Here is a 22813-nt window from a genome sequence, read left to right as displayed (position 1 = left end):
GTTCGAAGGAGCAGCTGGCACACTGTCAAACAGCTGTGAGTGTTCCCAGGCAAAACCCACTCTGTGTTTGTCTGAAATGCTTTAGGGGGGATAACTAGCATGCTATCAGTGAGAACCAGCTTGCGCTGGGCTTTCTGAATGAATTTCACTGTGAGGAGGGAGGAGGAAATATGGCAAAGATGTATTGCCTAGGGCACAGCACTTATAAATTTATACTCTGTTAAATAAGCTGTCATGCTATAAAGCAACAGCAATTTCATGTTACATTGTAAAAATTTTCATTAGCCTTCTTATGCTGCTTTAAGTATTTTCAAAGTACTGATTATATGTGATGAGTGGGGGAGGAAGGCTACAATGAAGTGACATATATGCTGCTTTTTAATGATTTTTCACATTCTTATAGTACACACGTGCCTGTACTTACATTGACCCCTAGGTAGGGTCCTATCAACTCAGTTGCTCACGAAATATATGCCTGACTGTGAACTTGTACATGAGATTCTCTTGTGTTATGCAAGAACTTAGACAAGGTAATCACACAAGTCCCTCTTGGGCTTGATGATTATGAATAAACTTTTTTTAAAAATGCAAGTTATTACAGGGAAACAAATTGGTCTGACACATACATTGTTGAAAGTGAAGGACTATTGCTACATGAAAAATGGTAAAATATGATGTGAGCGGAACAGTTGAGTTTCCCTGGTGTACAGCCAAAAGAAGTACTGACACCAATCACATAAAAAATGAAGCGCAAGCAATTTTATTACTTCAGAGTGTCCCTGTACAGTGGCAAACTAAAGAATTAATTTTTTGTGTTTTAAAATTAATATATTATAAGAATATCAATTTTTTCTATCAGTTCCTGTTACTCCAAGAAATTTATTAAGCAAATGATGGGTGTGGAATCTTCAGCATGTCCAGAGTGTGGCATTTTTTTTGTGATACAGACCCTTCTAACAGATAAGTTTCTGTAGATGTTTGGTTAGTGCATTTACATGCAATTTAAGACACTGGGAGCAGTTCTTCCTCCTTGATAGCTTTATGCTCTGTAGAAAATTTAGTTGCACTTAATTTGAGTTACTTGAACACAGCCTGTTAAAATTTTTTTGGCTTAAAGGGGGAGTATGATGACAGTTTTGACTGAGACCCACTATTGTTTAATTTTTCTGTTAATTTTCTTTTTCTGGAAATAGTTTTAATTCCCTGTGCTAGTTACTTAGGTATAGCTTCCCTATAAGGAATGCATGGCTCTGCCTAGATAAAGCCTCTGTTAGGCAGAGAATGTTATACCATTTTAAATTTTACATTGCACTGCATTAACAGACCTGAGCTATGCCAGTAAAGAACTCAAGTTCTGTGTTTATATTAAAAATAATAGGAATGATATTGGTTTTATTATTTTAGCAGTCTGTTTCTAAATAGGTGTAAAATACCAGATCTTGAGACATACACCTTATGACTACAAGCACCTGGAAACACTGTATTCTGCACTAACGTCTTCCATCTGAGAAGATTTTAGGAGGAGCTCAACATAGTGAGCACTGAGAACACATACTGTAGTGTGGCTGATCTGTGGTGAATTTAGTGATGTTACAAAAACTTTATTCTCATAAGTTTAATATAAGCTTCACAGTGTATCTACAGGATCTTTCACAGGGGCTCTGCTCAAGGCACTGTTGTACAAAAGCAGTGAGGCAGCTGGGACTGTGTTCTGTTTAGTGTAGAACACTCTGATAAGCTTAATATTCCTAATTTTCTTCAAGCACTCTAACTGAAATGGATGTGATTTCTTCCATTAGGAAGACAAAGTTCAGGTCATTCATAATTATAGTACTGTTCCTGTTAACAGACTCTGTGTTTACTTTCTCCAAGTTTGTCTTCTATCTTGGCTCTGGCAGGTGCACAGCCCAGTGCATACAAATTCTTTTGAAGTCTGGCTTTGAACCTCAGCCAGTGGAGACAGATTATTTGTAACTGCAGGATTACACCACATATTCTACATCATAAACCATTGCTCATCTAGTTGAAGTCCAGTTAAGATGTTGATATTCATGCCTCCATGTGGTACCAAAGATGCCATACATCATGCTGAACTCAGGAAGCATTGTTGTCAGTTTTGGGGTTTGCTTTTGATCACCAGCTGTCTGACACTCTTTAAAACCTGGGGGAGGGGGCAGGAGGAATTTGAGATAATAAAGAGCTATGAAATCAAAAGCATACAGTGTTAAAAGAGAGTGTATGTGAGGCCTCGAGGAAAGACTGTTATTGTCAACTGTGTAGTCTTTGCATTGAAGGACAACTGTACAAACTGTGTTGCTTTCCTGGCTTTGGAGTAGTGGATTTTACTAGGAGGATTTATGAGCACACTGGCAGCTGCTGACTTGAGATATGAAGAGCCTTGCCTACATTACGAATGCTATACTGGTATAATTATGCCAAAAGAAAGCCTGTACTGGCATACTGGTGTAATGTGGAGAAAGATTACTTAACACAAATGTAAGCGTCTGCAAAGATTAGCAGCATTCTAGCTATGCCGGTGTGAGAATCCTCCACTCTACAGAGGCCATAAAGGCTTTGAGACCATGTGGTTTATATAAGAATCAGAGAATCAAACTGATGCCTTCTGGGAGGGTTCAGCAGAAGATCTTTTCCAGACTAAATTTCCTGTGGTCCATTTTGAGTGGACAGACCAGGTTTCAGCACAACCTATTTCTGTTCCTATGTCCTTATAGGTCTTGAACAAGGATCATTGCTGTCACGTGTTGCTGACACTGCAGAACATTAAAGGACATATTCTACCTTTAGTTAGCTCTGGCGCAAACGCATCACAGCAGCAAATAGAGAAAGTTGCTATAAATATTGTGCCTGTGATCATGTTTTGTAAGAGAAATATTCCCTCCTGAGCCTCTGTTCTGAAACTGGTAGGGGTCTGTGGAAGGTTTCATAAATATGGCTGCAGATCTCTAGGGTCGCCATCTTGCTGAAAGGAATACATGAGGACTGGGGAGGAGCAGTGAGAGGGAATTTAGTGTCTTCCCCAGCAGTGCTTTAAGGTCACAGCTGTTTCCTCTTGAAAAGCACAGTTCTGCCTTCAGCTGTGCTGCTAACAATGTCACAGGGCTCTGCTTTGGCCTCAGTAACTTTGAAAATATGATTAAGCTACACACAAGGAGTTGTTTCTTAGCCACCTCTGCCAAGACATCTCAGGCTGTAGGACTCTATGTATTTTCTATCAATCTCAGACCTTCTTGCTATTATCTTAAGATCTTGCAATCAGTCAAGAGTTGTGTCTCTCCATGAGGCAAAGCAAGTTCTCCTTCTAGAAGCAATGGTTCTTTGAAGTTAGTAAGTGTGAAATCTTGTATACGTTGATAGTAGGTTGTTGGCTCTGTGTACACTGGGATTTGTAGAAAAGGGCTATTGTTTCTACAACCATTTAAAGTGCTGTTGGGGAGCAGGGTGCTTTCAGATATTTGCAATAAAACTGTGCTTCTTATCAATCTATGTGCTTAGTTGATCTTCTCCTTCAGGCTGTAAGTTGGTGTGAACTGTGTAAGAGCAGCTATGAATGCATGGCCACCAATGAGAAACTGTGTGCCACGAGGTAAGAGTTGCTGATGTCGGCCAGTGTGCTCACCTGCTGCTGAAAGAGGTGAAAGCTCAGCTGTAAGAGCTGTCCTTTAGTCATGGTACACATTGCCTTTCTAACAACAAAAATGGAACAGTAAGGACATCAGCTTTGCCAGGACCAGGTGCAAGAGACTCATTATAAATGGTCCTTGCCCATGGGTAAGGCTAACTACTGTTGATTTGGTGGTTTATTGGGTTTTTTTGTTTGTTTGTTTGGGCTTTTTTAATGCTTTCTTGGGACTTCAATGACAGAACCCCAAGAGCTTGCTAATGCCTCCAAAACAAAGACCTGGGCATTTATTCTCTAGCACAGTGTGGCTAAAGGTATATTGTCACTTGCAACCAGTCTTTCTTTTTGTGGATGCTTGCACCTAGCTCTGTTTTGAGCTTTTTACATTCAGCAGATGGTCCACCAGAATTTGTGGGACTTCTTTTTCATTTCAAGAAGTACCTTAGGTTGCAGAGTCACTATTGGAATAGTAGGAATAAAGAAGGTTGACAGGTGGGAATATCTTTTAAAAGATGGTCACTGCTATGGAAAAAAAAAGAGCAAATTATTGTCAGATGACTGTCAGATGATATGACTTCAGATGCTGAAATCCTCTTGGAATTACGTTGATTGGAGAGAAAAGAGGAGGGAATAGACCTAGTCAAATCAGAATAACTTTTCATAAATTCAGTATCTTGTGACTCTTTCTGGTCTATAAACTGTTTAATAGGACAAAGTCATATGTTCTGAAATATTGTACTTGAACAAACATACGTGAATTTTGATCTTTGTTTTAAAATGCCTTTTTTTTTTATTTTTTTTTGAGCCCAAAAAACCTTTCTTAACAGAACTCTGTCCTATTATAAGCCTAGCCTGGCTAATGGGAATTTGTTGTTATATCACTTGGGAAAAGGCAATATACAAATACAAAATGTGTACATCCATATAGTACCTACCTCTCATACAGTTGTCATAAAATCATAGAACAGTTTAAGATGTCAGGGACCTTTAAAGGTCCTGCAATGAGCAGGGCCATCTTCAACTACATCAGGTTGCTCAGAACCCTGTCAAGCCTGACCTTGAATGCTTCCAGGGATGGGGTATGGGGTATCTACCACCTCTCTGGCCAATCTGTTCTGGTGTTCCACCACCTTCATTGTGTAAAAAAAAAAAAAAAAAAAAAAAAAAAAAAAAAAAAAAAAAAAAAAATTCTTCCTTGTATCTAGCCTAAATCTACCCTCTTCTACTTTAAAACAATTATATCTTGTCCTGTCACAAGAGATTCTACAGAAAACTTTGTCCTCACTTTCTTATAAGCCACCTCTAATTATTGAAAGGCTACAATAAGGTCTCTGCAGAATCTTTTCTTCTGCAGGCTGAATAACCCCTAGTTGAGGTATCTACATACAACTCATTTTCTTCTGTACCAATGTCTTCCATGAAGAATAGACAAACAATAAATTGTTCCTGTAAACTGTGAAGATCTAATTCTTCTCTCAGCAGGTTATTTTTCAGAGTTTTATTAGCCTGGAGAACTGGAGTTTGCAAAAACATTTCCTTCATAGTTTGATTAAAGACATTACAAGTGCATATTTGGAAGCTGGGCTCTTGGAAGCAAAGGATGATGGGGACAGACGCTTGGAAAGGAAGGGTGGTTTAGACTTCTCTGATCTTATAGGAAAGAAGCCTTGGGTGAGGTAGCGTGTGATGTTAGACCGAGCAAGATTTCTGGGCTATTATTTATTACTAGTTTTAAGCTCTTATAAGAGATGAAGTTGGTTTTTAAGGGAGCTACAGCATTTTTGAGGCATATGAGCTAAGACTGACTGTAATGTATTCTTCTACCTGTGTTATTACGTTGCCAAAATAAACTCTTTATTCCTGAGATCCAATGGCTACTAGGAATTCTGTGGAGAGTCGCAGGGTGTTCCCAGTGTGGGTCTGACAAGTCCCTTCTACTTGACCTTCACCATCTATTTTGGTAATCAAGTAAGGGAATAATACAGGCTGAATTTGACTTCTCACAAAAAGCAAACTTCCCATTTTAGAAAGCCTCTAACTTTTGAAAAGGAAGTCTATAGTTTACCAGCTCCTTGACTTGTAGATCTTTGAACAATATGGGGAAGTTCATAGTATACATAACTTTGCAGATCAGACAAATCAAGCTTTTATTGGCTAAACTTGAACATTTTAGCACCTCTCCTGGATTTTTAACATATCTATAAGTTAAATTGTCAGCCCTTTGCAAGTGCATCTGATTTCTGCTGGCTGGCTCAGATCCATTCTGTATGAAGCATGGTCATCTGTTTTCATATTAGTGATTCAAGACATTGCCAACATTTGTGTTCTTCAGATGAGTTTGTGTGTTTTAGGGGGAGATGAGGGGGTAGAAAATAACAACTTTGTAGTCCTTGCCCTGTGCCTAAAAGTTTGAAAAGCAACATGTGCCCAGCTCTAGAATTGCATCTCTGACACATTTGGGAATTTGGGGAAGAGGAGGAAGAAAAAAAAAGTCACAACTATCTCCTAGTAAAGGAGTGAAAAAGAAATATCTTCAGCCATCAGTGAGCTGTCACATCTGGAATGAATTGTTGAAACAGAACAGCATATTCCTTTACTTAGGTGTTTTTTTTGTTTGTTTGTTGTTTTGTTTTGGTTTTGTGGGTGTTTTGTTTTTTTTTTTTTTTTGGGGGTGGGGAATGCAATGCAATAAAAACTGAAATCTTCTGGTTTCCAGATCTTCAACCAAATCTTTAAATAGGAAAGACTGTTATTTGCATAGGTGTTCAGCAGCCAGATTTCCTTTTCAGTGGCAGCCAATATACTATCGTATTTCTTGGGAAGTGGGAGGGACTGTAAACTTTATTTCAAGAATTTCAGATGGTGAAGCTAAAAGCTAGGACTGGAGAAAACACATGCGTAGTACAGGGTGTTTCAAAAAGATAGACATGCTGCCTCAAAGTTAGGTTGCACAGGACCCCAAGGCTTGGCCCTACACTCTTGGCCCGCAAGGTCCCCAGACATTACACCCTATGACTTTTTTGGGGGGTTACATCAAAGACCGTGTTTTTGTGCCACCATTAGCACATTGTGCTGCTATCATGAAATATGCTAATTCGTGTCCTCCTTTTTGAAGCATCCTGTATATTGGTTATTCAGAAAAACTTGAGGCACTTGGTCTACACTAGTTCATTTCACAGGGACCTGTTAAGTACTTGATTTTTGAAACATCAGCCTAATTGCTTAGTACTTGAAATCAAGATTTAGACATTGAATTCTGGGCTCCTTAAACCTTAGTCTAAAGTTGGTATGTGCAGTTTAAGGAAATGACATGCATGGTTAGCCATAGATCTGAAAGGTCAAATTGCTAAGAACTACAGATATTCCACTTTGAACAGCTCCTGCTGTACAGAATGAGTTATGTATTCTAACAAAAATGAGTCTCAAATGAATCTGCAGATTAAATGGGTTTTGTTGCTGTAAAAGTGCAAGCATATCCACTATATTGTAAGAATAGGCTAATACCTACCTGAAAATTTATAAGCACCTTTTATATCATATGAATATATATATAAATTATGAGTTAGTTTGACCCAAACAAGTTTGGTTATTTCTGATATTGGCTTGTGTTGAGCCTTCAAACCCATTAGTAGCACAGTTTCTTTCTGTAGCAGAGAACTAGCATGTTAGAGTCTAGGATGAAGGTTTCTAGAGTTGCCCTTATATTTAGGCAAAACATCTGGGTGGTAGTTCAGCACTCTTACCTTCATCAGCTGACTTCTGCATTCTGGAGACAAATTAATGAGGTTTAGCCATTGAAGAATCTTAAATTTTGCATGGGATGACAGACGTGGCTTCTGCACCTCCCAAACATTGCCCAGCTGTCTCAAAATGGATTGCTTTTTTTTTCCCCACTCCCTCCTTCCTCCATCTTGCCAAAGGTGTCTGGTTTCTATGGATGCACTCTGCTAGCTGCTCCTGCCTGGCAGTATTTGGACTGGCAGTGTGTTTGACAACAGCCACCTGTTGGTTTAAGTATTAAGAAACAAAATGTGTACCCTCTAAAGCTAAAATGACAGATGATCTGCAAAGTGCACTGAAGGTATATACAGCATGTATGTCCTGATTTATGATGTTTATATGGATTTTTCAGATCATGAAAATGATTGTGACTATAATGTTTTAGTTTACTAGATATTACATGTCTGTACTTAATCCTACACAACTAGTTAATGAATTATTCCTATATTCCCATTTTCACTTGTTTGGTGGAATTATCAATGAATAACTCTTTAGCTACAGAGAGAGAACTTTTTTCCCTGGAGCTTTATGTTTCCTGAGTATATTACAAAGTCTTTCACTCTCAAAACTCCTACACAAACATATATCGAAGTCACCAATACAGTGAAGATTTTATATTGAATGAATCATCCAATTGCTTTTAAATGAACCAGTATTGAAGAACTGCTTTGTTTTGGATGAAACTTATATTTTTCTGTGAAATTGAAAGCCTGTATGGTTCATGCCTATGCAAATTTTGGATGGTTTTCTGAAAACTGACAATTTTGGCTTGTGTTATTGCTGAACTTCATTGTAATTATTATTGCCATCCGGGGGGGGGGGGGGGGGGGGGGGAAGTGAGGACAAGGCTAAGTGCTCTTTAATTTAATTTTATTTAGTGATGCTCCCAGGTAAGGTCATATTATGTCCATGTGGTAAGGACATCAGAGGCTCTACCTGCCTCTTGCAATGAATGCATCTGAAAATTCTCTTAAATACACCGTGGTTCTTTCATTAAATGAATTTCAGCTGTTTTCATTTGGGACCATTTAATTTATTCGTGAAACAATCAAAAAGGAAGACAAACTTTTTGTCAGTTTTCTGAATATTTTGTGAAAATAGAGTTTAGAAATGTAACATTTTGGTAATAGAACTGTAAAAATTCGTTACATGCTTTACTGGGGCTGTCAGCTTGATTGTATAAGAAAGAAGCATGGGTGTTTAACCCTACAGCAGCCTCTATCAATGTGAGGTGATGTATGTAGCAGTCCTAAGACTTTTTTAAATGCTCAAATTCCAGCAACCTTTAGGTAATGTGGGGGTTTACTCTGCAGTGTAGCATCTAGTAACAATCCTCACGGAGCTGATATGGCTGCTGGGTAGAACAGCTGGAGAGCGGAGTGCTCTCTTCTCACATTTTATCTACCACTGATCTGACAGCATCATTAGTAAACACTTTGTGAGAGTTTTCCAGAACTTGGATATCTGATCCCTGCCAGGGGGCTCTCTGGAGTTTGCTTTGTATGAAATGCAGAAGTGTTGCCAGGAGAGTGTCCAGCTACTCAAGCAGGTGGTTTATGTGTCTCTTCTCTGAGATCACGTCACCCTCTAGCCAAGAAGTAACAGAAGTATCTACTGTTTTACAAGGGGAAGGTAGCACTTTGCACCAGAGATGGATTTTTAAGCAGCTATCAACTATTGGCATTGTCTGACCTGTTTAGAGGCTCAACAAAACAACTGAGAAGAGTTGTACACCTCTCTCCAAAATCAACAAGTTCATACCTGCAAACCCAGCAAGACTATGTTGAGTTTCCTCTATCATGTTTGGTGGTTTTTCTGCCCTGTCCATTTTCCATCCTATGTGGGGACTTTTTTTTTTTTAATTTTATTTTGAGCTAACTGATGAATGCTCACAATCCAGGATGGCTCAAGTTTACAGTAAAAGCTGAATACTCTGTAGGAGAACCTCTTTGTAGCGTGTTATCATAGGCTTATTTTTTATATTGAAACTCCTAGTAGACATCTATCCTTTATTTGGTGTCTGTGTGGAAGTCCAGTCTGAAGAACTGGTTTGATCTCAAGTGGCTGGGATACAAATGGGAGGAAGAGCTGTCCATTCTCATCAGGCTGTTTCTGGTATTTGAACTATATTTAAACATATAGCTTCTTGTTACCATTCTCACCCAAAAAACTTCTCTTTGTGTATCTGTCTCCTCTCCTATCTACACTCTTTGTTTTACGCATTGCACACTGCTTGTCAAAAAGCATTTTCTTCTGTAGTGCCCAACCTGAAAAAGAATTTATGATTGTCTCTCGCTTGCAACATCTATACTCATAACACTTAATCCAAGTTCTGCAGAGGTACCCAGTTTGCCTGTGAGTTGCTATATAAAACAAAGCTATGCAACTATGTTGCAAAGCTTAGGCTGCTGCAGCTTCTGGGCAGTGAGTCTTCAGTAAGCAGTGTCCCTGCTGGTTTAAGTGTTGTGTAGTCTAGAAAGCAAACACTGAATGATCACGGAACCAGCAAACATCTGTTCCAGGGATGTTTTTCTTTCCTCATCCCAAAACAAAACTCTTATCTTGCCTTTGGTGCTAGTGATTTAGTTAGGTTAATACAATTAAAAGTAGGTGATTAGCAATATTCAGAAGACTTTTTTAGAGGGGTTCTGACCTTTGCAAGAATGCAAAGTCCCTGTAATTCTCAGTACTCCCAGAGATAGACGGTTGAGTGTTTACTCTTGTGGGGGTAGAGCATATGCTATGACCCTGTTCTGTGCTTACATAATTTTGCAAGAGGTGAAATGGCCTTTCTAGTATCTTTTTATGCACACTGAAGGTTTACACTTGGTGTCTGCTGCCCTCCGGCCATCTGAGCGCAAGCATCTGCCACTTGCATGCAACAGCCTCTGGCAGCTCTCACCCCTTCAAAGGGGGTGAGTATAATTAATAAGCCTGTGTAGTTTAACGGGCAAAGAGAGCCGTGAAGCGCTGAGGTCTGCCCCAAGGCCGGCTAGAACTACGGGCGACAAAGGCGGGGAGCCCCGGGGCACCGACCTGCCCTTGCCCCCCAGCGTAGCCTGTCGGAAGCCCGGGCCCCGCTGCCCGGGGTGCTGGAGGCGGCCCCGGCTGGCGGGGAGCGGGCTGGCCAGGCTGCGAGGGACGCTGGCACCTACCATGGGGCTATGCTGCTGCAGAGGCTGCGGTGAGGAGCCTAGAGGTAATGAACTGCCCCCTCAAAAGGTGACGGAGAAACTGAGGCGGCGGCCCCTCTCCTTCCCCTCTCGCCTCCACCCCCGCGGCGCGGCTCTGTCCCGCTGGAGCCGGGGCGAGCGGCTGCCGGAGGTGCCCGCTCGCAGCCCCGGGTGAGCGCGGCTCGGGAACCGCTAGTCCGGCGGCTTCTGCAGCCTGTGCATCGGCGGCGGAGGTCGGAACTGCCTCCTGCTAGAACAGGACAAAGTGGAATGGGAAACGAGGCCATTTTCCCTGGTGTTCGGTGTGTAATCCTTCGGTTGGTGCTATCGCTTTTTTTGTGGTTCATTTAAAAACCAGAAACAAGCCCTAAAAACTATCTCTGGATGTGATCTTATGCTAGAACACAAGTTGTTTTTTTCTTTTTCTCCACTAACAAGTGAAGATGGTGGGAGGGGGGAGTGGTTGTTTCTTTTATTTTTCAGAAAGGCTGCTAATGTTGCAGTAGGATTAGCTGACAGTCTTTTTTCATCTGTTTTATGTCCTAACGGACTTTGAATACTTTCAAGCTTCCAGGAGTCTAGAAGAGGCTGGTATAGGAGGCAGAGAGACAGTGTCTCTGACCCAGGTAAGGTTACTGTAACTCTCCTGTTTCCATGTGGATTGTCACTTACTGCCAAGGTGGCTGTGCACGGATTTACTCATTGGGACCAGCCCCCGACATCCTGCTACCTTTGGTGAAAGTTTGTAGTTTGGGTTCAGGAGCTCTAAGGACAGGTAATGTGTAAGCAGCGTTAGCAGTGTTTGCGTGGAATAGCACTGAGGGAACAGTGGGGCAGCTGTTTTTCACTGTACCTACTATCACAGAGAAACAGGTAGGAAGCGACCTCCAGGGAGCACCAATCCCAAAGAGAAGTGTAGGTTTTCTTGCTAGGAAGTGATTTCCTTTTAAGAATAGTGTTAAAAAACACTAACCTGCTTCAAGTTTGTAAAATGGATTCTTAAACGTTTTGACTTTTTGACAGCTGAAAATTATTTTCTTTCAGTCATCAAAAATCATCTGAGTTGGCATCCTGAGAACACAGGGAAAATAAATTATTTCTTGTGCAAAACTTCGGAAAAAGCAAAGTCAGCCCTTCTAATCACTGCACTGGAAGTAGCAAGTTAGCACAAATATTTTGGTTTTGAGACAAAGGCAAAATAAACACACTGGTGGAAATCCGATGAATATTAGTCTGCTGTCTTCATCACAATTGTATCAGGGTAAAGCTTATCAATATAAGTACGTTTCAAGAAGTTGAAGAATGCAATGTAAAAATAAAGTTAAATGAAAAGCACACTGATCTGACATAGTATTATACCAGTTATGTTAGAAAGAAGGATAAACACTTAAATTAATTTTCCCTTTCAGGAGGGATGTCAGGAGTAGCAAAGGTCAGGTAAAAGTGTATCTAGTATTTCAGTCTCTTCTTGAGTTGATTATGGCCAGATTCTCAGACTGACACTATATGAAGGTGTCTTATTTTTCCTTCCACAGACTGGCTTGGGAAAACAAACAAACAAACAAACTTTGAGCAAAATACCCCTGAACTTTGGATTGGATTTTTTTTTTTTTCCCCTATTTGCTTTTGTTTTTAATCCATTGATGAAGGGGGGTTTATAATGGGGATTATAAAAAATTATTTTTCCTAGTTCCTGGCATAAATCCAGTCACCTCATTCACTTGAGTGAAATTGTGTTTATCTTCTTTGAGAGAACTTCTACAAACAGTGGATATTTCAGGTAGCATGTTGCATTCAGGCTTGAGATAACAAAGTATGATTGTACCAGCTTTGCGCATTTGGGTAAACTGGCCAGTGTTGTTGAAGCGACACCCTTCTCTGAGAATTCATATGGTTGAGATGGATGTTTGTTAAACTATACTTTGTACGTGGAGCCATGTGGCCATTAAATATCCTGAAATCTGAGTATGTAACAGTAACAAACATTTTAAGGACTTCTTTCAACGGTAGCACATTAAAGGTCCCGCCACGATTTTTGTTTCTTTTTTGAAAGTACATTTTAAAGTCAGTTCTGTGTAATGATAGAAATCTTTCTTCTGGTTGACCCTCAACTCATGTAAAAGACTGAAGTTTGTTTCATGAAGAACATGTGCCTCCATCTAGATGAAACTTAATGAATTTCAAGTTTAATACAGCTTTTCTGTTGGTACTAATATTATAATATTAAGGAGACAAAAAGTCTGTGCCCTGTCTTGCTGGTCAGTTACTGAGGGTGAAGGCCTGAAGTGCCAAGCCGTGATTTGTATTCTTAACTGGGACCAAACTTGGCTTTGTATGATCTTGCTGAAACTCATTGTTCTTGTTGGTGTTTGACATAGGCCCCTTTTTATAGCAGTAAGTTTATTTTCTAGTGCTTTTCAGATACTTCTAGATTTATAAAATATGCAGAGAAGCCACTGATTGGAATTTTCTGTGCTGCTTTTGCACTGTTTCATTTCTGTGGCCTTCAGGGAACTTTCTTTGCTCATTTTGCTCTTGTGGCATGACTTCGCTAAAGTCTTTGTACATGTCTTTAGAGAATGGTTTAAGCTACTGTTGCACTGGCCTTGTGCCCATGAGCTTCAACTGCTCCTGCTCTGCTGTGAAAATAATTTTGGCAGATGTGGGATGAGAGGTGTGGCTGAGGACCAAGGCACTGATAACAATATGTTTTGGGTAATTGCATTTGTCTTATCAGCTTTTTGTCTTGATAGGCTTTTGGCACATCAGGCACAGATAGGCTAACTGATGAGTAGATTCTGATTTCTTAGAACTGGCAGGCTGAAGTGTTAGTCTCCCTGAATGCAGCTGGTTATCTGCAGCTAGCAGAGACAAGCTTAGCAAGGGTGGGAGTTTAGGAATATTTACTTTTGTTCAAGGCTAGAATGGAGTTGGAGTGTTGTCATCCCCACCTACTTCTGTCCCTATAGTGGAATTATCCTGCTGGCTAGAAAGTATCAGAATCCTAGGCAGGAATACTGAATTGTCCCTTGATCCTCTCTTCTAGAGTCAGTGACTTTCTGTGTGTTGAAATCAGAAGGTAGGAGGAGGACACAGTTGCTGGTAGGAATTGGAATGGAACTAGAAATAAAGTCCTTCCACTTCACTCACTAGTACTATCAGCTTCTATTAGCCTGGACCAGACTGGAACCTGAAGCTGGTGGGAAAGTGTTTTTCATGTGCTACCACTGATGATGCATTCCTGTTTCCTGAGCTTGCTTGTTTCAGTGTGATTGCCTTTCTTTTCTTGGATTTTCTTACACAGGCAGCTGTTTCAAATCAGGTGATCCTAAAAAATGTTGCACTATAGAGTTGCAAACATTTCTGGTTATTTTCCAGTGATGCAATGTGATCATGATTGTAAGTGAATACTACCTTTACTTTCTTTACCCTTATCATCAATTGAGCTGCTCAATTTAGCTGTCCTAGGAAGACTCGCATTGTGTTCACTGTGGTTAAAAGCAACTCAAATACTGGTAGATTTCAAATTAGGGCAAACATTAAAGACGAAGGACTCAGGTTTTCAGCCAGACAATATTTGCCCTTTCAATCTTGTCTGATGCCAGCTGCTAAGGCATGCTTTCTGTTATGATTTTGTACTTAAAAATTGTGTAGGGTTTGTTAGACAGTGAACACTGGGAAAATGGGGTTTATCTGAGATACAAAAGCTAGCTATGTTTTTTTGGTGATGGTTGTGCTTTTTGTAAAAGGAAAAGAAAGGGAAGTCTTGAAAAAGTCAGTTGCATCTGTTGGATGACCTTAGTACCTTCCACTGTAAGAACAAAAATGCTAAGACTTTAGGAGAAGACCATACTTCAGAAGTCTATAATTTATAATGTGTATAAAATTTATCTTCTAGTCTGTGATATTGAAACACTTTAGAAAGGTGTTCTTAGTGTTCATGATACCACCTCAGAGTGAAGCAATTAATTTTCTTGCTTAGAAAAAAAAAAAAGATTAAATTACTTCTTCTAGCTACTTATTTTTCTGGATTATTTTTCAGCCTCCATAGTAACTATAAAGATATGTTCTAACAGAAGACCAGCATGGGTTCTCAGTAGGAATATTGAGAAGGTTTTGACCATGTTGAGAGCCACTTGGTTCTCCCATGGACAGTTTTCTCGGCTGTGCAGTCATGTGAAGCACACCGTAGCACAATTACAGTATTTTAAAGTTATGAAGTCCCCAGATGAAAAAGTATGTGTACAAACTTGTGCAATTATGATTTTGCACACTTTCCTTCTTATGAGAAACAGTTCTTTACTGTGTGGAATGGGGCATAAGAACTGTGAGAAGAGCCTGTGTTGGGGGGAATGTACAAAGTTAGTATATTAACCCAGTCCTCACTTCAGTGAGTCAATAACCATAGCAGCAAAAAGGACTTGGGAGTCTTATGAGAATTCTGCATCCATTTTGAACACCTAAGATGTAAAAAAAGAGGTAAAGGAGGAATTCACATTCTATTCCAGAATGTGGGAAAAAGTGAATTGGGATCTCTGTGAGCAGAGCAGAGAATGTGACCTGCTTGGGTCTCCATCTGGTGTTCCCCGGTGTGACTGACCCAAATGTGCTTCCTCTTCCTTTTTCTATGTATCAATAGCTAATAAGGATAACATTTGAAGGGTATGTATTGGGGTGAGGGGAAGACTTTTTTTTGGTTATTTTTGCTGAAATACAAAAAGTAACTAGAAACTTGAAAAGCTGCAAGATTTGATTTAAGAAAAAATATTATCATGAAATTATCTGGTCAATTATTACTCATCTAGAAATTTTTTCAATGACTGCTTCTGTCAGTAGGAGCAAACACTAACTTTTAATAATGCAGCTAATCAATGGAAAAGTACTGTTAACCTTTATGGTCCTTACTACTTATGCTCCAAAGAGCAAAAAGATAGCTGGTAGTGCTTCAAAGGTTTTATCATATCATTGGCCTTTTGTCTGATTCACAGTCTTATTTTTTGACTGATCATGGAAGATATTGGCTGATTGCAAAGCAGAACTAGTTGCAATTCTTTTGTTGAAACAGTTCCTTAAAAAGACTTTTAAATCAACAGTTGTATAATATTTCTGCAGCTTTCAATTGCTCTAATTTTGAAACGTAAGTTTCTATTAAAAAAAAAAAGTTTATTTCTTCCCATAAAATTAATACTTTGCACCTAAAAGGGCTGAGTACTTTTTGTTGTCATTGTTACCTAAAGAAGTAAATTTCGCTTTGTGCAATATTGGACCTTGTCTTCCACAAATGAGCACATGGTGTTTTAACTGGAATGGGCTACAACCTTGTAAGACAAGAAATGTGGGGCCAAAAGCAGAAATGGGGCTGCTGAGATTCAGCTGAAGCAGTGGATCACTGCTTTTATGTAGAAGGTAGCTGTACAGAAGCTTTTAATGTATAACAACCACCTCAGCTGAGAAGCTTAAGCAATTCTTCCCTTTGTGGACAGCCTCCATGCCCCTTCAATGAACTGCCTTTTGTAGGTTAAACTGCCTGCTGTGTTTAATCTGTGCATAACTGAAGATTTGATAACATCTGCTGCATATACAACCTCTGGCTTGTATTTACTGTCAACAGAGTCTTGTTACTTGTTGATCTGATTTCAGGCTCTCATAGTGAGAAAGCTCATAAAGGCAGTATGGACCCCTGCAGTGACATTTCTGCTGCTCTGTTATCACATTGCTTCTAACAGGAAAGCTTCCTAAGCTGCATGAAATGGGATATGGTCTCTCTTCTCCAACCTGTTTTATATTCTCTGTTCTTTTTTTTCTCCTAAATACAGTGTCCATCTATATCTAAAAGCCTGTCATCCTAGCACAGGTACAACTTGCACTAATGGTTTTGGGGACTTGATGAAGTGTGCAAACTAGCTATTTTTTAATTAAATATGCAGCAGGAAAGGCTTCTTGAAGCCAACATTGCTAATTCTTTTCTTTTCCAAGGGGTTAATTTAATAAAAATGCTGACTTAAAAAAAAAGCCACAAAAAGTTCTTATAGAGGACTGTACCTAGTGAATACTTTCTGACCTACTCTAGCTTTCATCTCGAATATCTCTTACAGAGGTCTCCTTGAGTGGCTTTGTAAGAGAGTTAAATTCTTATGTATTTATACCTTGTAGATATTTTTGCAGTGCCAACAAGCAACAGCAGAGGCCAGAGCCCAAGTGAAAGGTAGTGGTTGATGTTTGTTGGTGTGAAATATGGAGCCATAATAATTGTTTCAAGAGGTCATCTTGTACATCTCCAATGTTCAGACCAAATTACATGCATGTAGACCATCTCAGAGAGCAGGATCTTAAACTTCTAATGAAAGATTTCACAGCACAAATAAGATTTCTATTCAGCTTTTTCAGGCAGAAGTACTAGCAGAAACTGTTTCCTAAAGCCTATATGAATCTCTTGTTAAGGTTTATTTCTCAGTAACGTACCACGAGACTATCAGAAATCCCCACTTCCGTCACTTTAGACTAAAAACAACAAACCGTGAGATTTATTCCAAATCTGTCACTCTTACCTGATCCTCTGAGGTATGTCTGTCCATGCCTTTGGTGTCCAAACCTGGCTTGCCATGCTGGTTCTGTTAATCAGTTTCAGAATGAGTTACCTTTCTGCAACAGTTACATTATTTGGTTTGTGGTTCACCTTACTGAAAAGTTAGACAGGGCAAGCTTTATTTTGTTTTTCCCCATTGTCTTCATTTTATGATGCAAGGAAGGAAAATGACTTGGCATATACTACCCACCAAATACTTGGGACAATGATAAAATGAATTCTTGTTTCCTGAAAAAAAGTACTGAGAATAATTTGTTTGTTTACACTATTTCATTCCTGTATTCTTTTAAAAGCCGGTTTGAGACAGCCTGATATGACAGTGTGGTATAATTTTCAGTGACTCAAAAATACATGCTTTAATAGGAGATATGGAATTAATGATTTAATCTGTGTAGAAACAATTTACTTCAGATTAGAGACAGTTAACTTTTTTAAAAGAAAAATTCAAAATCAGTAACTAGTCTAAAGATTTTTTAAAAAACTTAGTTATTTCCTTTATGTTTGAAGATTCAATGATTAAGTATCCTGTCTTAATCTCACTTAACACAAAGCACTTAATTTAAAAACTTCTGAAATTGAATATTTAGTTCCATCATTTGTAATTTTGTCCTGGATCTGAAGAAGTCAGTGAAACAGAAAAGTTGAGAAAATATTTGTCATGCAGCATCTGTGTTTTGGGTTTGGTGTGTAGTTGTGGGATTTTTAAAATTATTTTTACTTTTTTTTTTTTTTTTAATTAGAAGAAAGATCCACCAGACTGTACTCTTGAGGCCTAAAATGACATTTTAAACAATGGTGAGATGCTTATGTTATGTTGTCTGGTAAGCACAGCAATTCCTCTATCTTTCCTGCCACAGTAGTACATGGTACCCTGCACACTCTCTTATAAATAACTGAGCAATTAGAGATCAAAGCAGGTTAAATATTTTATGTCCATTCTCTTCTCCAGTCTATACATCCAATTTGGTCTGGAGTATTTATGTTGCTGTGTTAATAAGTAATGGTATTCTTGAAAGCCACCTATTGCTGATTTAGGTGATGCAGACCTTGTTCAGTTCATATAGACGAAGCAAATGAGGTGTCTGAGCTGTGGTGGGGGTGGTTTCGTTTGTTTGATTGTTTTTGCTTTTTTAATTGCTATGTGATGTGGAGAAGAACCTTCTGCAGCAGTATGTGAAAACTGAGCAAAGAGGTGTTATTTGGAGAAGCATGGTCAAAAGCTGGCATAGCAGGCTTTCTCTTTTTTTCTTTTTTCTTGTTTTCTTTTATTTTTTTTTTCTTCTCCAAATAACAATTTCATAACAAAAAATGAAACCATAATCTGTGTGACAGGCGGAATTCTCAGACTGAAATGACAGCAATGGAACCTGTGGTTGGGTACCTGAACCTGTTCATGGAGCAGCTGTAGGCTTTGCTGAGCAAAGTTCAGCACCGCTGGGACCCCTTGTCGCCTTCTGGGGAGGGTGATCTTTCTTCCCCAAACAAGTAAGCCATGAATGACTTTGGAAGCAGGGGGGATCTTGCCTGTGCACGTCAAAATGTTGCTGAGGGTATGTTGGTGATATCTCACCTGCTGCTTCTATCAAGACATCCTGGGAAGTGGTTGTAGTCGCTGACTCCTGCAGGTATCGGTCAATAGAGGGGAGTGTACGGAACAGCCGTGTTGGTGTTGCAGCCTGTGAATGACACTCTTGTTGAAACTTCTTGGACATGTTTGCTGACTTGAAGGTGTTAATGCTTGTTTCATATTTTCAGAACAGCTGTGTTTGTTGTTATCAGTTGGTTTTACTGTAATTAATATTTGATACATCGTTCAAATGTTAACACTGGTTGCCTTGCATCTGTTGTAAGGGATCACATTGCTGTCAGCAGCTGCTGGTCTTTCAGATCAGTTATGACAGTGTTTAGGGACGTAACTAATTTAACAAAACAAAAACAAATCCTCTGTTTGAATGCTTATTGGAATAATAAATATAGCTGTTTTGTTGATTTTTGTTTATTCTCAGGAAGTATAGTGTTAGCAGTATTAACAAGTGTAAATCTAGCAATCAAGCAGGCTACAACATTTTTAAGGAATAATATCTAAGGTTTTGGGCATCTTGTTTTGAGTTTTAGAAAGCTGTTTCATGGTATATTCTAAGTGTTTATATGGCAGTTCATTCTGTATAAGAAAGAATGTTGCTTTAAAATGGGGACACAGCCACTACCATCAAATCATTTCTATAAGAAAGGCTTTTCCAGCATTTGAATAGAATAGGACTTAAGTCAGTGCTTTTTTCCTTCTTTAATGTTTGGGTTATCCAAGAAGTTGGAATGAAATGCAAATAAATGCAGTGAGATTCTAGAGATTTTTGGGTCTGTGACATCAGTGAATCAGCATTTTGAAACAAGAAGGTAGTCCATGTTCCTACACATCTGTTTTAAAACATAAAACTATTAAAGGGAGCACAAGATGAGAATGGGAGAACAATAGGAGGTTCTATAAGTCTAATAATTATTTTGCCTTTTTTAAAGTATCATGGAAAGAAAATTCAGGAACTGTTCTGATCGTTGGGGTACTTTGTAGTAGTACATAGGCTCTTCGTTTTACTACTTTAAAACAATAAAAAAGGTAACTGTTACTAGTGGCTTTGATTTCAGCAATTGCCTCAGTCCACTTTAACCTTTGGACTCCCTTAGATTTTTCTTGACTTCTGTATTCTAGTCTTTATCCACAGCATCTCAATGGCAAGTACATAGCTAAGTTTTGTAGCTCTGATGTAATTAGTGTGCTTCTCGAAGGAATAAGTCATTAAACTTGTTTTTAATCAAGAAGAGGATGTGCCTTATAAAACATCACCCCAGCTGTGTACTGTGTGGATGACCCCGTGGCTGCATTTTCTGTTCTACAGTTGGTGGATGCCACAGGAGAAAATGGACTGGAGTTTGCCATAGCTTGACCCCACAGACAGGACTGTCCTCTTGCTTTTACAGGAATTTCTTGTCTTGAAAAGCTGGTAGTGAAGAGAGAGGGTTCACAGTGTGCTCTCCTGGGCAGAGGCTTTGACAATAACTGTGATTTGAGTAAGCTTTTGGGAGGACCAGGTCCTGTAAGAGCAAAGCTGATGAATTTCAGTACTGCTTTGGGAGCCGTTGGGCTTGCAGGAGAGGGTCTCTGCCCTCCTACAGCCTTTGCAGCAAAAATGTTCTCTCTAAACTTTCAAAGTGTTATCATCTCTGGGTAGAGATGGATATTCAGTCATGCTATGTTGGCAGGTTTAATGAACTGAGCAAGTGAATCTGGCAGGGAGTTGAGAAACAAAGGAGATAAAATATTTGAACACTTCCTTTTAAACTAACTCAGTTCTAACAAATCTATTAAAAGGCCATTACACTTCTGCTGGGAATTCTAATGTATGTGTCAGCTCATTAATAACCTATGATACTGAACTAGCAACTGATGCCCATGCGGTGTATGCCCTGTATAAGATACAACCATTGCTTCCTGGTAATTTCAGATATGGCTTCTCTAGCGATGTGTCCTTGTAGTAGGACTAACTGAATTGGCCATTACCAACCAAGTGGATTGAGCTGTGCTACTGGTATCATGAAGACAAGAGAAAAAAACATACCTGTATGGAGGATTATTTTTTTTCCCATAACCTTGTTTAATGGTTTGTTGTTGGATGAGCAGCACTCTTCTCCAGTTTGACTGGCTACAGTGGTATCCTAGCAGTACCTATAATGGGATAGCCTTGTTTCCCAGCACCTTTTGTTTATCAAAGTATAAATCAGAAGTGCAGTTGGTAGGGGAAGTCATTAAGTTATTTCCGTAGGCTGTAAAGTCTTTTTACTTAGCATCCTATTTTTATGAGGTTGCTGGGATATTCAATGACTCCTTATTGAACTGCTGCCATTGGAATAAAAAATTAAGAAAACCAGGTATCATCATGGCCTTTTCACCTTTATTCTTGCCATTGAGATGCTGTGGATAAAGACTATATTATAGAGATAAAGAGAATATAAGGGAGTCCAAAGGTTAGAGCACTGGTTTAGGAGACCTAAATTTAGTACCCTGACCTCAGTCATCATTCTGACCCCAAGACAGTTGCTTAGTTCTGTAAGGCCTTAGCTATCTTTCACAGATAAAGAACTAATAATGCCTGGAATTGAGATTGAACACTAGGGTTTGTGATATGCTCCGATACTGTCATAATGGGAACCATATTATTGTGATAAGTCTATGAGACTGTATGTTGTATGAGTAAATGCGTTATGGCTTGGCAGTTAAATAACACGTGAAGAAATATAATAACATACCAGTAACTGCTCATTTTAGAATAACTTGCTGCAAAGTATTGTGGTTATAAATATAATCTTGCCATTTTTTTCACCATCTTCAACCATTTATAATTCTTTTAAAATTCACTGTAGAGATTAACGCTTTCTATGTTTATGACTTATTAAAGGGAAATTTGTACTAAATATTTAAAGGTTTTGAAAAAAGTCTGTCTAAACACTTGGTAGCAGCATAAGAATAAAACTTGCGTTGTTACCAATATTCTTGTGAACTTTTTTGAATATCTGATTATGACAATAAATTATTCCTTGTTTTAGAGAATTTTCTTTAACGTTTCTGATTAAGCATTGGTAAGATTTGATAATTATGACTTGTGAAAAAGGTTTATAAAGTTAGCCCTTCCCTGACTCCTGCCTCTCCTTCCCCATGTGCCAACATAATGATTCTATTTATTCACTTTCGGGAAGACATCCTCTACGTATGCTTAAATGTAGCAAGCACTGAGAACATGGGTAAAAAAAGCCAGGTTCAGGGATCTGCTCATACAAAATGTACTGAAGTTTCATTCTTAGATGTTAAACATTTGAAAATGAGTTGGTTATAGCTGACTATCCACCAAGTCCTTAGAGAGTATTCCAATGAGTTTGAGACAATGGTATAAATGTAGGTAACTGGAAATTGAACAAAAATTATGAGGGGCTACAAACCTGCTTCTAAGTTATAGAAAAAGGATTTGAAAAATAAAATAAGTATGTTTTTACTCATTGTTTTGAGTGATCCACAAAAATTCAAGACTTAAGAGAGTAGTTTTAATTACATTAATTGGGTGTGTTGTTTAAGTACCCATGTTCACGTGCTTTAAAAACAAACTCCTGAAGTACTTTCCTTAAATGCAGTGAAAGTGGACAACAGCAAGGCTGTTTTCTGCTCTGAAATGTTCTACATCTCACATCCTAGAGCGTTACATGTTCAAGAAGCTGTGTCTGTGATAATCCCCATTCCTTTTGCTGATTCTCTGCATTCAGCGTATGCAACTGGCAGCCAACAACCAGCACCCTGCCTGTGTAACTGGTGAAAACCCTGATGCCACACTGCCAAATTCAGGTCTATTTTGCTTGGTATTGTGCCCTCACAGTTTCTAACTGTATTTTTTTTTTAGGGTGGGGTTATTTAAATCTTACCATTGGACTCTCTAATGCTTGTCCCCTGACTTTCAGGACAGTGGTCCTTTTCTGAATGCTGAACCTTATATCTGTCAGTGGTACTGTCAGCACCGACCGCACTTGCTTCTTGCTTTTGGGATGAAGCCTTCCTTGTCTTGTGGCAGCTGCTGTCCCATGTAGCCCAGACTGCCC

The 22813-nt window shown here is 39.1% G+C and overlaps 1 protein-coding gene across 7 annotated transcripts in view; it reads left to right on the top strand.

Moving 5' to 3' along the window:
* ARHGAP22 (Rho GTPase activating protein 22) overlaps window positions 1-22813 on the top strand; it is a 141133-nt gene that overhangs the window by 34013 nt on the left and 84307 nt on the right. Inside the window, exon 1 of one of the 7 annotated variants that reach the window (XM_065067361.1) lies at window positions 10512-10619. The exons of the other annotated variants lie outside the window; for them this stretch is intronic. Within the exon in view, the coding sequence (XP_064923433.1) occupies window positions 10577-10619 (43 nt within the window). The 5' untranslated portion in view covers window positions 10512-10576. Of the gene's footprint in view, window positions 1-10511; window positions 10620-22813 lie in introns of those variants that run through there. 7 annotated transcript variants of the gene reach the window in all.

This window comes from Columba livia, chromosome 6 (assembly GCF_036013475.1).
Source record: "Columba livia isolate bColLiv1 breed racing homer chromosome 6, bColLiv1.pat.W.v2, whole genome shotgun sequence".
Lineage (NCBI taxonomy): Eukaryota > Metazoa > Chordata > Aves > Columbiformes > Columbidae > Columba > Columba livia.
This window is presented reverse-complemented; position numbering and strand designations above follow the sequence as displayed.